This window comes from Hyperoodon ampullatus (genome assembly GCF_949752795.1).
Source record: "Hyperoodon ampullatus genome assembly, chromosome: 13".
NCBI classification, from domain to species: domain Eukaryota; kingdom Metazoa; phylum Chordata; class Mammalia; order Artiodactyla; family Ziphiidae; genus Hyperoodon; species Hyperoodon ampullatus.
Window position 1 is genome coordinate 25,994,516 of NC_136926.1, and position 16,660 is coordinate 26,011,175.

A 16,660-nucleotide genomic window follows, 5' to 3' on the forward strand; every position below is an offset into this window, starting at 1 on the left:
TCTCGTCAAACTTTCACGTTAGTTTTAGCAATTTTTAGTAATTCTTTCCAGAATCAATTATTACTATGATTATTACTATGATTTTTGCCAAGTGGTAATTTTATAATTCCATCATTCTTTCTACATTTATTAGTCAGCATTCTACTATAAGGAAGAGTTTTTACTTTTCTCCCATTTGTGTATTCATTTACATTAGTGTGGATTCATGGATTCTTCTTCAGTGGGCTGTAAACTGTTAGCATCATTTATTTTGATGCTCAGATTGTCCCCAGTTTGGCCAGTGGGAGTCCCTTCAAGCTGGCTCTCGTGTCCTTCTGACATGTTCCTCGTATTCTCTGAGCAATTTCTTTTTTTTAATTTATTTTTGGCCGCGTTGGGTCTTCGTTGCTGCGCGCGGGCTTTCTCTAGTTGCCGCGAGCGGGGGCTTCTCCGTTGTGGTGCGCTGGCTTCTCACTGTGGTGGCTTCTCTTGTTGCGGAGCACGGGCTCTAGGCACGCAGGCTCAGTAGTTGCAGCAAGCAGGCTCTAGAGCGCAGGCTCAGTAGTTGTGGCGCCTGGGCTTAGTTCTGCGGCATGTGGGATCTTCCGGGCCAGGGTTCGAACCCGTGTCCCCTGCATTAGCAGGTGGATTCTTAACCACTGCGCCACCTGGAAAGCCCCTCTCTGAGCAATTTCTTAATTTCTGGCACAATAAATTTCCTGCTTTTCCAACCCCAGCCCTAGAATCAGCCTTGTCTTCAAGGAGGCCTTGATCTTTTCAGTGAGGGGTAGAATTTAAACCATCTGGAAGCTAGGTGTACTCATGGCTTTTGCACATATTGTTTCTAAGCCCTTTCAGCAGACAGAGGTAGGAGTGCGCACACATGTGTACATGCATATCTGTACCAATTTCTGTATCTACTTCTCTCCATACACATTAAAACCTCAGAGTTCACACTGATACTTCCAATTCCAGTTACTATACAAGGTTGCTAGTAGCCTTTGCACTTTCTATAATTGTAATCCCTTCCACTGACAGTGGCATTGGTTATCTATAATAGATTTGTTTATTTTCTCAATCCTAGAATATACAGAAAATACAGATTTACTCACTGTTACCACTGCAAAAAACAATTCTACCAGCTGGAATTCAGAATTTATACTTTTTTGTATTTAGCTTGAGAGTTTGAGGGTTTGTGGTCAAAATAGTGTGTTCAAAAGATACTTGATTGCCCCCATTCCAACCCCATGTGGTTGTATGATTCATTTGAAATGGAGTTGTGTCCATTTGTTCCCATTGTGTTCCACTTTAGGGTCCCCCCACCCTTGTTTGTATAATTATTCATTGTGAACACGTGAAGCACTCCCGTGGTTCCACGCGTCACAACTGTATGAGATGTGGTCAGAGAAGTGCCCCCCCATCCTCCTTACTCTGTCTCCACCCACTGCTTAGAGGTAAGCAGTCTAATTTAGTTTTTTTGTGTTTCTTTTTGCATAAATGAGCAGATGTTTGTTTTGTATTTCTGCTTTCTTACACAAAAGTTGACATAATTAGATATACTTTTGCACTTGGCTTTTTTCCACTTAAAGTATTCTAGAAATCTCTTCACACCACTTTTTAGCAGTCTTTCTCATTCTGTTTAACATTTCATTGTATGGATGTATATAGTTTATTCAGCTACTAACCTATGTACAGGCGTTTAAGGTGTTTCCAGTATTTTGCAACTAAAAACAATGCTGCAATGAGTAACTTTATGCAAGTGTATTTTTGTCTTATTGGAAGTGTGTCTTCAGGTTTAAATTCCTAGAAGTGGGATTGCTGGGCAGGAGGTAAAGGTGTATGTAGCTTTGTTAGATGTCACCAGACTCCTTCCGTAAGGCTCTGTCAATCAAACTGCATTCTTGCCAACAACTTATGAGAGTGCCTGTTTCCTCACATCCTTCCCAAAGGAGTGTGTCATACTTTTTCCTTTTGTGCCAGTCTGAGGTGAGACGTGGTATCTCAATGTTGTTTACTTTGTATTTCTAATATGAGTTAGACTGACTAATCACCTTCTTTCGTACATTTGTGTGAGTTGATTGTATGTGATTGTTCATTTTGCTCACTATTCTTTGTGTTTTTTGGTCTCTTTCCCCTTAGTTTTTAAGAGTTCTTTGTGTATTAGGGATATTAGCCCTTTATCTGTGAGATATTGCAAGTATACTTACCCAGTTTCTCATGTGTGGATTTTATTTTTAAACTTTGCTTATTTTTTTTTGGCCATGCAAAAATTTAAATTTTTTCTTAAGATTTTTATGTAGTCAAATTCTTCAATTTTTTGTTTTATCATTCAGGATTTTGAATGATAGAAAGCCTTGGAATTTATTTTTGATATGGTGTGAAATAGGGCTCATTCATCTTTTTTCCTTTGTGAATATACAGTTGACCTAGCACCATTTATTGAAAACTCCATTTTTTTCTGTACTGCTTCTTTGGTCATAAATCAAGTGCCTATATATACAGTTTGGTTAATTCATGTGACAATGTTATATTATTCTAGTTATTGTGATAATTGCATAGATTTTGATTTGGTGCTCTGATGTATGTTTAATTTTGCCATTACCCAAAGGCAAATTGTAAACAGAGAACTGTGACAATTCAGCCACTTTTTACAGGAGTATGTAGGGTGGTCTTCAGATGTAATTATTATGGAAGGAAAGAATATTTAACTTATGGAGGAAGGAAAATTAATTCAAAGATAATTTTAACTTTTATTAACAATATAAAAAATGATTTGAAAATGTAAGAGTATGCTAAGTTTATTTACTGCTTAGTAGACGAGGTACAAATTGACAAGGAGGGAGTGCAACTTGATTTACAATTTTTTTTTTGCATCATACTTGATAACCAGTTTCATTAAGAGAAACTAGTCTTAAAGAATATGAACAGGGCTTCCCTGGTGGCGCAGTGGTTGAGAGTCCACCTGCCAATGCAGGGGACACGGGTTCGTGCCCCAGTCCGGGAAGATCCCACATGCCGCGGAGCGGCTAGGCCCGTGAGCCATGGCCACTGAGCCTGCGCGTCCGGAGCCTGTGCTCCGCAACGGGAGAGGCCACAACGGTGAGAGGCCTGCATACCGCAAAAAAAAAAAAAAAAAGAATATGAACAATCCTTAATGATTAATGCAATATACCCCTTATTATGTGATCTAGATTTTTCATAATGTGACAACCCTAAATTACCAAAGCTTAATTCTGACAATTCATTTAAAACATTAATTTTCTTTCTGCCTCTTTTTTAGTAAGACAGATTGACCTACCTAATAGTACTACTCCATATACAGTCACTGACATTTAGAACTGGGAGAGGCTTCAGATTTAGAGATGAGTTGTTTTTGAACCATTTTAATTTGTAGAAATGAATTCATTGTGATTATCCGAGGGTGATTATCTCAATGGGCAACAACATAAGTTGGCTGGTTAACTTGTGCCTTCACCTTAGTGGGCAAAACTTTTGGTTATTTTATTTAAAAGCAGGGTTTCCCCCACACACACACAGATCTTTAACTCCTCTTTGTTCTCTCTCATTTCTAGGAGAAGTAAAATCAGATTTCTTCACGTTTTTCTTAAGTAACAATTTTATATCCAATCCAGTTCTCCAGAGTGCTTGTTTTCTTTTTAAAAAGCTCACATTTTTTTCAATCATCTTCATAAAACATAAATAAATATTACAAATGGTCTTTCTTGAGTAGTATGATCATTTAACCCTCACTCTAACCATAAAATCTCTAGTTTTTTATTTGTATATTACTTAGGCTTTAAAAAAAACAACCACCCTCCTTTCAATTTTGGCTTAAATTAGACTACAAAAAAAATAGAGGTAAGAAAAATAAATTTCAGAATAACTTCTTTTAGACATTGGCTCCATCGTTGCATCACTTCAGAGCAGTGAAGATTCCTCATGACCCTCAGTACTGCTTCTCTCTAGAAACTGCAAGGTGGCGTTTCCTGTGGCATTACAGACCTTTCCTGAGATAGCACGTGTGATGTCGCTATCCTAGAGTCACATCCTAGATGAGTGGTAGCAAGGAGGATGTCTGCACTTTCTCCCACCTCTCACTGAATCTGGCACGTGGGGGCACACAGTGGGCTTCCATAACATCTCTGAGTACATTATGATTTTCATATTTTAAAAATGAGTGTGTGGGGGACTTCCCTGGAGGTCCAGTGGTTAAGACTCCGTGCTTCCAATGCAGGAGGCGCAGGTTTGATCCCTGGGTGGGGAACTAAGATGCTGCATGCTGTGCACAGTGTGGCCAAAATAAATAACTAAATAACTAAATAAAATTAAATTAAAAATGGCTTTATAAAAGAAAAAAAGTATATACTAGGGTGAAGATTTAATAAAATTAATTAAAAAAAGAAGTGTGTGATCATTTATGAAGCAGTGAAGAAGTTCTGTTTCTGTAGCACAGAGTGATGTGCTGCTTGGTAACTGTCAGAAAGTCCTTGTAGAGTTCTTGAACTCAGCGTAAAAGTCAAGGGCTTTGTTTAGTGTCAAAATGTTATTTAATCTTGCTTCTTCTAATCAATTTGTTTTTATCTTCTGTTGCTTCTAGACCAAGAGCAGTGATGACCTTTTAGCTGGGATGGCTGGAGGGGTGACTGTGACGAATGGTGTCAAAGGGAAGAAAAGCACCTGCCCTTCCACAGCACCGTCAGCATCCGCCCCTGCCATGAGCACCATGGAGAACAGACCCAAGAGTAGCACAGGTATGCGCGCACTCGGTGTGAGGGTTACACTGCCTTTGTGTTTGAGTAGGTGAGTGCAGTGGTATTTAGGGAATTCCATCTAATCGTAGAAAATTTCAAATATGCACAAAAGTATCTGGTATTTCATCTCTGTATACTCATCACCCTTATCACCTGATGGCCACTCTTAGCTCCTTGACCACCCACCTTCCCCTATTTTGAAGCAAATTCCAGATGTCATCCACAAATATTTAATTATCTTTGAAAGACAAGGATTATTTTAAAAATATATTCATAATACCATTATCAGTCCTTAAAATAATTAATAATCATTTCTCAAATCATAAATTATTCAGTAAGTATTTAAATTTCTAACTGTCTTATAAATATTACATACATATATTTAGTTATTTGTTTGGATCAGGATTTACCAGGATTCACTTAAGGTCCATATATAGTAATTGGTGAAGTGTCTCTTAAATCTTCATTTTAAATCTATGAGTTCATCCCACTTTTTTCTTGCAATTTAATTTTTGTGGAAACTGGTTGTTTGATCTGTAGAGTTTCCCATGATCTTGGTGTCCCCCCACCCTTGGATCATGCTGTGTGGCTTGCGGGATCTTAGTTCCTCGACCAGGGATTGAACCCAGGCCCTGGCAGTGAAAGTGCCGAGCCCTAACCACTGGACCACTATGAAACTGCCTCCTGTGATCTGGATTTTTTTTTTTAATTATTAATTTATTTTTGGCTGCATTGGGTTTTTGCTGCTGCACGTGGGCTTTCTCTAGTTGCAGCGAGCGTGGGCCATTCTTCGTTGCAGAGCACGGGCTCTAGGTGTGCGGGCTTCAGTAGTTGTGGCACACGGGCTTAGTTGCTCTGCGGCATGTGGGATCTTCCCAAACCAGGGATCGAACCAGTGTCCCCTGCATTGGCAGGTGGATTCTTAACCACTGTGCCACCAGGGAAGTCCCGTGATCTGGATTTTGATGTCACATTCCTATGATGTCCTTGATTTTATTCTTTTATTCTGTCTGTTTACTATAAATGTCATTGAATTTAGAGCCTTGATGGGACGGACTCAGGTTCCTTCCTCTTACCCCCACCAATTCCTTCCTAGGTAATAGTTGTCTGTCTGTCAGGAGGCCCATTGTTTCTGGCCATGTCCCGCTCCATGTTGTTAGCAGCCTGATGGTTGATGCCTAGATCCATTCATTCCAGTCCTACCATTCTTTCTTCCTTCGTTAGCAGCAGTTTGTTTCTAGATCTCATTCTGTAGTCCAAGGAGTAATGTTATCATATTTTACTTCTTACACTTACAGAAAAAAACTTTGAAACTTCCTATAAACTTAAGGTCATATGTTTGTAATAAAGTGTATGAAAGCAAATTGGCAGAAATTATAGCAGACCTTCTTTTGCTATCATTATTTAGGCTCTTGTCCCCTCTTGTGTGTATTGGAATTTTTCCTAGCCCAGGTTTGCTTACTGTCATCTCTCCTGCTGTGACCCTCTGTGGATTCTTCCGCCCACTCCAAGTCACGCCCCACTGTTAATTGTAATAGCAGTGCAATATGATCACCAGGAGGAAACGTGGAAGTCCTCACTTTGCTTTAGAGGCGTTATTCCATTTTATCCTCACTACAGCCCTGTGAAGTAGAGGCTATCATTAGTCTCATTTTAGAGATGGCAATCTACACTTAGAAAGCTCAAGTATCTTGCTCAGGGCCATGCATTCATTTGCTCAGTGAATGCTTACTGGGTGCCCATTTTGTACCAGGCCTCAAAGCTGGTGATGGAGCAGAGACTGGACCTTAAGTCTTTCACCCTCAAGCCTGGGGTCGTCACCACATTTAGCACTGTAGCTTGTGTGGTAAGAAGGAAATTCAGTACTCTAATCCCACCAGTATCTCCTCCTGGTTCTACCCTTTAGAATTCCCTGGGTGCACACCCGTGGTTCCCTGCTGACCAGTGCCTCCTGCCCTCACAAGGCTGGACTCAGTTATCACCTCCCCGGATCAGTTGCCCCATCTTTTCCCTCTTTTGGCCTCCATTTGCAGTTGTTCCTCCTAATCCTGTTACTTCTGCCTTTGAAATCTATTACAGATTTATTATCCCTTCTCTGCTCTTATGGAGATCTAGCTCTTGCTCCCCGAATGCAGGCCTTCCTTTAGTTTTACTGCTTTTCCTTCTTCCTCATGTTTCACTTCACATCCTCTAGCTTAATTTCCATCAAAGTAGTCTTTCTCTGTGTTTCTTCCCTGCTCAAGAAAATTTATTGAACATTTGTTGCTGCAACTCACCAAGTTCTCCCTGGCATTCAGGACCCTATGGAAACCTTCCCCTGCTGCTTCCACTGTAGGACCTCACTTTTCCTTCTGTGTACGATGCTGCTTCCATTACCTCGTCCTCATCTGTCGTGTGGCCACCAGCATTCCCTCCCCTGCTCTACACCTGATCCCTGGCAGAATTAGTGGCTCTCTTCCCACATCATCTTCCCTCGTGTAGACCTTTTACTCCCTGTTACCTGGTTAGCCTGGTGCCTGCCACATAAAGAACCAGTTGGTTCTTTAAAAATATTTATTGGTCAGGTCTAGGACTTATTTTTCAAAGTAAAAAACAGTCTAATGATTTCCTTAAGTGTTTGTCGGTATTTAAACATACTCCTGTTCTTTTTATATTAAATACATGATCATGTCAATTGTTTGCACAGGTTTAAAATTTTAGCAGTTAAGTAATGGTGTGCCTTGTGCAGCATATTTGACGAACGTGCTGTTATAACTTAGCAGTGATGCATCATCGTTTTCTAACACTTAGGGAGGCAGAGTGGCATACTGCTTAGACTGCCTGCCTGTGTGTGAATCTTGGCTCATCCATGTATTACCTGTGGGATGTCAGCAGATTATTTAACATCTCTTTTTGGGTTTCTTTGTCTGTAAAACAGGATGATGATAATGAAGCTTGTGTAAATTAATGTGTATGAAGTGTTAATATGTGTGTGTAGTAAGTATAAGTGCATGTTGTCTATTCTAATAATTCTTGTTATTGGTACTATTTTGTGGCATTTTATGGTGTGAAAAATGTTTTGCATTTACTTCGATCATAGTTTTTGTGGTTATTGTAGGTAGCTTAGGTTTTTTGTTTGTCCACAGGCTGCCTCTCACTTCTGGTCATCTGTAATCTTCCTTCACTGTCTGTTTCTGCAGTTAGTTTGCTACCTGACTGGCTATCCCTAGAGTCACCTTCATCTGGCTTGCCCTAGATATCCTGGCCACCTGTTGAAAGCCATGGATTGGGATTCAAGTTCATGTGTATAGCTTTTTTTTTATTATGAAAGCTTTATTGAGGTATAATTCACATTCCATAAAACTCACCCCTTTGCGGTATACAACTCAGTATATAACTTCATTTTTCATTGATAATTAAAAGATGATTGATCTTCCAGTTTGGAGGAAACAACTTTACAGTAACCAGACTCTCAGGCAGAATTAGTATAGGTCAGAATCACTGTGTGATTATGATTATAGATCCTTAGATTATATCTCATTCTACCTGGGGCATAACTATGTGCCTTTCATCTTTTAATTGATTAATTAATTTATTTATTTTTGGCTGCATTGGATCTTTGTTGCTGCGTGTATGCTTTCTCTAGTTACGGCGAGTGGGGGCTACTCTTCGTTTCGGTGCATGGGCTTCTCATTGTGGTGGCTTCTCTTGTTGCAGAGTATGGGTTCTAGGTGCACGGGCTTCAGTAGTTGTGACTCACGGGCTCTAGAGCGCAGGCTCAGTAGTTGTGGTGCACAGGCTTAGTTGCTTTGCGGCGTGTGGGATCTTCATGGACCAGGGATCGAACCTGTGTCCCCTGCATTGGCAGGCAGATTCTTAACCACTGCGCCACCGGGGAAGTCCCACTATGTGCCTTTCTACTGCTAAGTTTTTGCCTTATATTCTTTGTCTTAAACATGTAGGCACGAGTTCTTCAACCAAGCGGAGCACTTCCACAGGTAATAAAGAATCCAGTTCTACTAGAGAAAGATTACGTGAACGTACCCGACTAAACCAGAGCAAAAAACTACCTTCTGCAGGTCAGGGGGCTAATGACATGGCGTTGGCTAAACGTTCCCGCAGTCGCACGGCTACGGAATGTGACATTCGTATGAGCAAGTCCAAATCGGACAATCAGATCAGTGACAAAGCTGCTCTGGAAGCCAAAGTGAAGGATCTTCTCACATTGGCAAAAACCAAAGACGTGGAGATTTTACATTTGCGGAATGAACTCCGAGACATGCGTGCTCAGCTGGGCATTAACGAGGACCCTCCTGAGGGGGATGAGAAGTCCGAGAAGGAAGCCGTCATTGTTCACCAGCCCACTGACGTCGAGTCCACTTTATTGCAGTTACAGGAACAGAATACTGCCATCCGTGAGGAGCTCAACCAGCTGAAAAATGAAAACAGAATGCTAAAGGACAGGTTGAACGCACTGGGCTTCTCCCTGGAGCAGAGGCTAGACCATTCTGAAAAACTGTTTGGCTATCAGTCCCTGAGCCCAGAGATCACCCCTGGTAACCAGAGCGATGGAGGGGGGACTCTGACTTCCTCGGTGGAGGGCTCTGCCCCTGGGTCAGTGGAGGATCTCCTGAGCCAGGATGAAAACACCCTCATGGACCATCAGCACAGTAACTCTATGGACAACCTGGACAGCGAGTGCAGTGAGGTGTACCAGCCCCTCACATCCAGCGATGACGCCCTGGATGCACCGTCGTCCTCGGAATCAGAAGGCATTCCGAGCATAGAGCGCTCTCGGAAGGGGAGCAGCGGGAACGCCAGCGAAGTGTCCGTCGCTTGTTTGACGGAACGAATACACCAGATGGAGGAGAACCAACACAGTACGAGTGAGGAACTTCAGGCGACTCTGCAAGAGCTCGCTGATCTACAGCAGATCACCCAGGAGCTGAACAGCGAAAACGAAAGGCTCGGAGAGGAGAAGGTGATTCTCATGGAGTCGTTATGTCAGCAGAGCGATAAGTTGGAACACTTCAGCCGACAGATTGAATATTTCCGCTCCCTTCTAGATGAGCATCACATTTCCTATGTCATAGATGAAGATGTAAAAAGTGGACGCTACATGGAACTGGAGCAACGCTACATGGATCTAGCTGAGAACACCCGTTTTGAACGGGAGCAGCTTCTTGGCGTCCAGCAACATTTAAGTAATACTTTGAAGATGGCTGAGCAAGACAACAAGGAAGCTCAGGAGATGATCGGGGCACTCAAGGAGCGCAACCACCACATGGAGCGAATCGTTGAGTCTGAGCAGAAGGGCAAGGCAGCCTTGACAGCCACGTTGGAGGAGTTCAAAGCCACAGTGGCCAGTGACCAGATCGAGATGAATCGCCTGAAGGCCCAGCTGGAGAACGAGAAGCAGAAAGTGGCGGAGCTGTATTCCATCCATAACTCCGGAGACAAGTCTGACATTCAGGATCTCCTGGAGAGTGTCAGGCTGGACAAAGAAAAAGCAGAGACTCTGGCCAGTAGCCTGCAGGAAGATCTGGCTCACACCCGGAATGATGCCAATCGATTGCAGGACACCATCGCAAAGGTACTGTTTAAGTAGATAAAATGTTCTGGACCAGTGTTATGCGGCTGCAGTACATGGCATGCTTACTGAGAGCCAGCAGCCCTGGTGGTGTGTCATTAGCTTTTGTTAATCAGATTTTTTTTTAAGCTTCAGAATGGTTTTCTTGTATTGGGATGGAGTGAAAAGTATTCTTATAATAATGTCATTTCCACTCACTTGTACTTTGTTACTGTTTTCCTGCCTGTGAGAGGTTGGGGCTGGAGTTACAACTAACTGAAGTTGTAACAGAAGTTGTCCTTAGTTCTGGGTATGCCCAGGGGAGTGTGTCATACAGTTTTACATCCTCCTCTGTAGTGTAGTTTGGCATAAGAAAAACGGAGAGCCAGTATTCCAGTCTGTGGGACCAGCAATGTCTGCCTCTTCTTATCCTTTTGTGGTTGTAGTTTTTCAAGTAGAGTTCTGTTGTGATTTTAAAATACTTTTAGAGTGTGAAGGCTCCTATTTCTTAGAGGCCCATGGTTTGTTGCTTGTGGGGACCTTAGTGATCATTGGTCCAGCCACCTTTTTTTACACGCAGTGTGATAGTGAGGACTCAGTCAGAACTGCAGCCCAGGGTTGCTGGCAATCGCCAGGGCTCTGTGCCCCACGCAGTTGCTGATGTCGTGTTTATTATTATTATTTTTTTTATTATTATTATTTTTTTTTGCTGTACGCGGGCCTCTCACTGCTGTGGCCTCTCCCGTTGTGGAGCACAGGCTCCAGATGCGCAGGCTCAGCGGCCATGGCTCACAGGCCCAGCTGCTCTGCGGCATGTGGGATCTTCCCGGACCGGGGCACGAACCCGTGTCCCCTGCATCGGCAGGTGGACTCTCAACCACTGCACCACCAGGGAAGCCCCTAAACCTTAATTTTTTAAGTGACAACTTTCATAGATACAGTTTAGGAGATGTGGTATTTGTCAGAGCATGTATGTTGGGGGCCACTATGAACTAACACTGACTATATTAGAGAACTTTTTTGTTTCCATTTTTAATTTGATTTTGAAACTGTCACAAATCAGACATCATTTTTGTGGGAAAGCATGTTAATCATTAATCAGATGCATGCCTGCAGTCCAAACTTTGGAGAAGGGAAAATTTCCTCATAAATGGTATAGTGAAGTTCAGTGAGATGTCAGTGTAATTTCAGTCAGTGATGTGGCAGCAGATCATGCTTAAGCATACTGTGTGAAGTCCATGTTACTGGAGAGCGCCTTCCACCCAGCTATTACACAGGTCGTTCTTGCTCACGCAGAGCAGCTCACGCTCAGCTCCCTGCTGAGACAAGGTGTGCCTCCATCCTAGGACTTACCTTAGAACAACTCTTACTTTTCTGATCTGCACCATCAATTTTGCACAGGTAGAAGATGAATACAGAGCCTTCCAAGAAGAAGCTAAGAAGCAAATAGAAGATCTGAATATGACATTAGAAAAATTAAGATCAGAGCTGGAAGAAAAAGAGACAGAAAGGAGTGACATGAAAGAAACGATCTTTGAACTTGAAGACGAAGTAGAACAGCACCGGGCGGTGAAGCTTCATGACAACCTCATCATCTCTGACTTAGAGAGTAAGTGAGGTCCCACCCGTCTTAACGTGTGGGAAGAGTTTGCGTTCTAAGTAGCAAAGTGACGGGGGGTGGCTCTTCCTGGGGCAGGGGTTCAAAGGCAGGAGCACAGTGGCCGGCAGATACGTGTGTGGGCAAGAGCTTCCCATGGCCATTGGCAGTCTTCCGGCTGCTGTTTGGCTCCTAAAGGACTGTTAAGTGGAAGCATCTCTTTAAAACTGCTTAATTATGGAAAATCATTTAAGTGAGAAGCTAATGGGGTTGTTAACTTTCTAGATCTTAGGAAAAGCCATTTGTTGTCGATGTCTAGTGGTTGCAAGTATACTGAGACCAAAAAATATTTATCCTTTATAATCTTATGCCTGAGGCACAGGTTTTTGTTTATTTGTTTAATATTCCTCCCTTTCACAGAGATTTTATGATCAGGTAGACATGAAACTCAGATTTTGAGTTGCTTTGTTTTTTAAAAGATTCTAAAAAACTGTTTTTTAAGTATTTCAGACTTTAAAAAAAGTTGCAAAAATAGTACAAAGCATTTCTGTGTGGAAAATTTGAACAGAAATTTGCATGATCTTAAAATGTCTTCCCACAGACTGTTTATTATGTTACAAGTGAGGAAAAAGAAACAACCAGAAATTACACAGTGGAATAATTGGGCAACACTGTGACCCGGTGATCGGGTGACCAGGTGATCATGTAAGTGACAGAGGCACATGGATATCGCTAGGCTGTATTCTGGCTGAGGCATAACTTCAGTTAACATAAAGAAACATTAAACAGACAAAAAATGAGGAATGTTGTACTAAAAGCCCAGGATCGAATGGTGCTGTATCCTCAAAAATGCCAGTGTCATAAAAGACAAAGGCTGAGGGAGAATTCCAGGCTGTAGGAGGCTGAGGAGGACAACCCGTGCACTCCCTGTGCCTGCACTGGCTCCAGTGCTGTCGGGAGCTGCTGTAAAGGTGTGGTGACAGAACTGGAATGTGTGTGAGATTAGGTAAACGTATTGTGTCAGTATAAATTTATGAAGTTGATAACCCAGCTGTGTCTGTGTATTCTTGGGAACCACACACTGAATATTCAGGGGTGAAGGACTGTGATGTATATCCTTAAGGGTTCAGGAAAAAGGGACAATTAGAGGCAGACGGACAGGGATGGGAGATAGCAAATGATAAAACCAATGGTAAACTATTAACAGTAGGCGAATCTGAGAAGGAGGTGAATGGGTGTTTGGTTCTTTGTGTTACTTCTTGTACCTTTTTATAAGTTTGAAATTATTTCCAAATAATACACTTAAAAAATTCTTATGTGTTCTTCATCTAGATTCCTCAAATGTTAACAGATTTTAAGTTGTAATACACTTTAATGATGGCCTGGTGGAGACAGGGAGAATGGAGGTAACCTTTTTGGATGCCTTGGTTAAAGCTCTTAAAATTTCTGGTTCATGATGCTGCTCCTTTGAGCACTGACGGTTTACTATTTATTCCCTGACAGAGGATTGACAGGCAGATACAGTGTGTCAATACAGTAGCCAGAGCCCCTGTGCTGTGGATGCAGAGGTGGGGTGGAGGGAAGGTTTGAACTATTGATAGTTCCAAGAAAGAGACGGTCATTTGCAGGAGCCCTAAATGTGTCTGGTGGCAGTTCTGAGCGCTGGCTAGTTGACCCAGCATCTGTAGGTTGACCTCAGGGTCATTTGGAATATTCCAGGGTATCTGGATACTGGAGTAGTGGATTGTGGGATTGTATTTCTTACATAGTGATGAACTTTTTCATCTAAAGTTTTAAAAAACTTTTAGTTTAACATTTATATCTAGTCTGTATTTCATTGTCACTGAACTGAGCAAGTTATCTAATTTTACTTCCTAAATATAAGAGGTTCTAAAGTTTTTCAGATTAACTTTGGAGTTCAGTGTGTTTTCCATTTTATACTGATAAGAACAGCCTTTTCCCTTGCAAACCCTTTGATTTGAATGTGGAAAGAGTGACACCTTGTGGTAATTGGGGTAATAGCTAGAAAAATGTTAGGTGATAAGGATTCCTGGGACAAAATTTTCCTTATCATTGCCAAAATAAAAGTTACATTGACATTGTATGGTTTTTAATCATAAAGTGGCTGAAAAGGGCTTCCCTGGTGGCGCAGTGGTTGAGAGTCCGCCTGCCGATGCAGGGGACACGGGTTCGTGCCCCGGTCCGGGGGAATCCCACATGCCGCGGAGCAGCTGGGCCCGTGAGCCATGGCCCCTGAGCCTGCGCGTCCGGAGCCTGTGCTCCGCAGCGGGAGAGGCCACAGCAGTGAGAGGTCCATGTACTGCAAAAAAAAAAAAAAAGGCTGAAAAGCCTTAATAAATTTTTTTTTAGCCATGTAGTTTCTCTCCCCAGTTTTTTGAAATGAAAAGTTGAAATGTATAGAAATAGTGTGAGAGTAGTGTGGTAGTTAGCACCTCCTACCTGGATGTGACAGTTGGTAGCATTTTGCAGTGTTTGCCTTCTGTATGTGTGTGTTTAACTGAACTAGTTGGCAGTAAGCTGTGAACTTCATGATACTTAACTTCTAAATATTTCAGCATGCACCTTCTAAACATCCTCCTCGAAACCACAATGCCGTTATCACATCTAGTAAAATTAGTCGTAATTTCTTAGCATCATCTAATACCCCATGTGAAGATTTTCCCAGCTGTCCCCAAAATGTCCTTTATAGTTTTTCATAGGGACTGGGATCCAAACAAGTTTCATGCGTTATAATTTGTTACATCTCCATAGTCTGATAGGAGTTAATTTTTTTCCTAGAGAATTCTAGCATTTGGGATTGATGCTAAGTCAACACTTGGTATAGGGGACTCGATGACAGGGAATACTATTAATTGGGAAATTGAGATTTTCTTCTGTGGATGAAACCATCACCATAGTCAATTTTAGAACTTTTTTATCATCCCCTAAAGAAATCCTGCACCCATCGGCAGTCACTCCTCATTTACCCCAAAGCGACTCTGACTTTGGTATTAATGGACAGGATTTTAAAACAGCTACTGTAACTGTACTCAGGGCGTAGAGGAAAATATGCTCGTCATGACAAACAAATAGCAGATCTCCACAGAGAAATAAAAACTGTAAAAAAAAAAAAAAAAAAAGAACCTAGTAGGTATTCTGGAACTAGAAAATTAAACAGCTAATATAACAAGTTACAGAGTCATTTAAACAACAAATTAGAGATACAGAAGAGCCAGTGAACTTGAAAACCAATCAGTAGACATTATCCAGAGAGAAAAAAGATTGGAAAAAATGAGTAGAGTATCAGTGATATCTGTGGGACAGTATCACAGGTGTATCATGTAGTTGGGAGTCCAGGCGGCCTCCCAGAGAACATCAGTGCTGTACTGCGTAGATCTGGCCTGCGGTACTTCTCAACAGCATCTGAGCTGGAAAGATTTGATGTAAAAAGTCACTCAGTAACTACTGTTAAGACTTCCAGTTCAAGATGATGGCCTGAGATCATACATACTTCCTTTCCCTTCCAAAGTCCAAGTGACATGGCGGGAGAGATATAAAAATTACAATGAGCTTGAGCAAAGATAGAAAACAGGGGAAGAGTCCTATCAGTAGGTCAGCAATTTGGGGTAATTTCTGGAATACTTTATATAAAGCTGATGGAATTGGCTGCGGAGAAATCAATCAGAATAGAACATTCTGCAGTTTAGGAGAACACTAAAGCTCTGAATAATAATGTTCCCAGCAGAGCCCTGGGAATGGGGACACTGAAACCTCCACGTCAGGGATCGTAGGGCCCCAGGGCCAGCAGCGGTCTCAGGCCACAGTGTAAGGGATTGCTGCGCTGTACCGCCCCCTCCTCTGTCGGGGCTGTCTCTGGTGTTTGCCCCCAGGCTGCTGCTGCGCTCACCTCTAAGTAAGGTGGGAATATGGTGCCAGGGACTCTCAGCACGACCTTCACACTGTGCCAGAAGTAACTGCAGCCTGCCCTGTTGTCTTAAAGAGAAGACCACCCAGAGGGAAAGGCAGCTTGGCCCGGCAGTGAAACTGATACACACACATACACCTGTTGCCTCAGCAGAAGCCACCCTTCCATCTTGTACATCCAGAGGGCCTCACCCACCCTGCAGGCTCGTGTCATCAGCAGAGCCTTTAGCCGTTTGTTCTGTTGAGAAGCATGCAGGAGTCACTGATGCTAATCATTCTTTGCAAGTAAGAAAGACCAGCCAGGACTTATTAGACATTTAACACCTTAGAAGAGCTTAAGGGAGAAACAGCAGAAAGAAGCAGCTCAACTGAATCCCCAAAAATAAAGGTAATAACTTGCCCAGCAAACCAAAGCTGACTGGTATTACGAGTAGTGACACCAGCGAGACCTCAGGTCTGGCTCAGTTGCGACCTTATCAACCACTTAGTGTCTACATAGTAATGCTCTGTGCATGCTTGCAGTTAAGTCCTGCCCTTTTCCTGCCCTCTGTAGTTCCCAAGATTGGGGCTAGGGCCTGACATCCTGATACATGGAACATTAGCGACAGTGGTGAGCAAAGGTGGCTTGAGATTAGAGAAGGAGCAGAAGGAAATAGAGGAAAGCTGTGTAATTCTGTGATGAGAAAAGCCTGGAAGGTAGAATACTTGGAAGCCTTAATGGAAAAAAGTCTCATATTTGACTATGTATAATTGAAATTTTCAATTCAGCAAATTGCCAGAAATAAATGACATTGAGAGAAATATTTATAATGCATGTCAAATATGTAAAGAGATTCTGTACATCAGTAAGACTAGAATAAC

The 16,660-nt window shown here is 42.2% G+C and overlaps 1 protein-coding gene across 2 annotated transcripts in view; it reads left to right on the top strand.

Moving 5' to 3' along the window:
* Positions 1 to 16,660, top strand: part of SPECC1L (sperm antigen with calponin homology and coiled-coil domains 1 like) — a gene marked incomplete at both ends in the record, with an annotated part of 92,780 nt that overhangs the window by 6,355 nt on the left and 69,765 nt on the right. For both annotated transcript variants that reach the window (XM_079717192.1, XM_079717193.1), the window contains 3 exons: positions 4,577 to 4,730; positions 8,672 to 10,302; positions 11,680 to 11,887. In XM_079717192.1, coding sequence (XP_079573318.1) covers positions 4,577 to 4,730; positions 8,672 to 10,302; positions 11,680 to 11,887 — 1,993 coding nt within the window. The remainder of the gene's footprint in view (positions 1 to 4,576; positions 4,731 to 8,671; positions 10,303 to 11,679; positions 11,888 to 16,660) is intronic.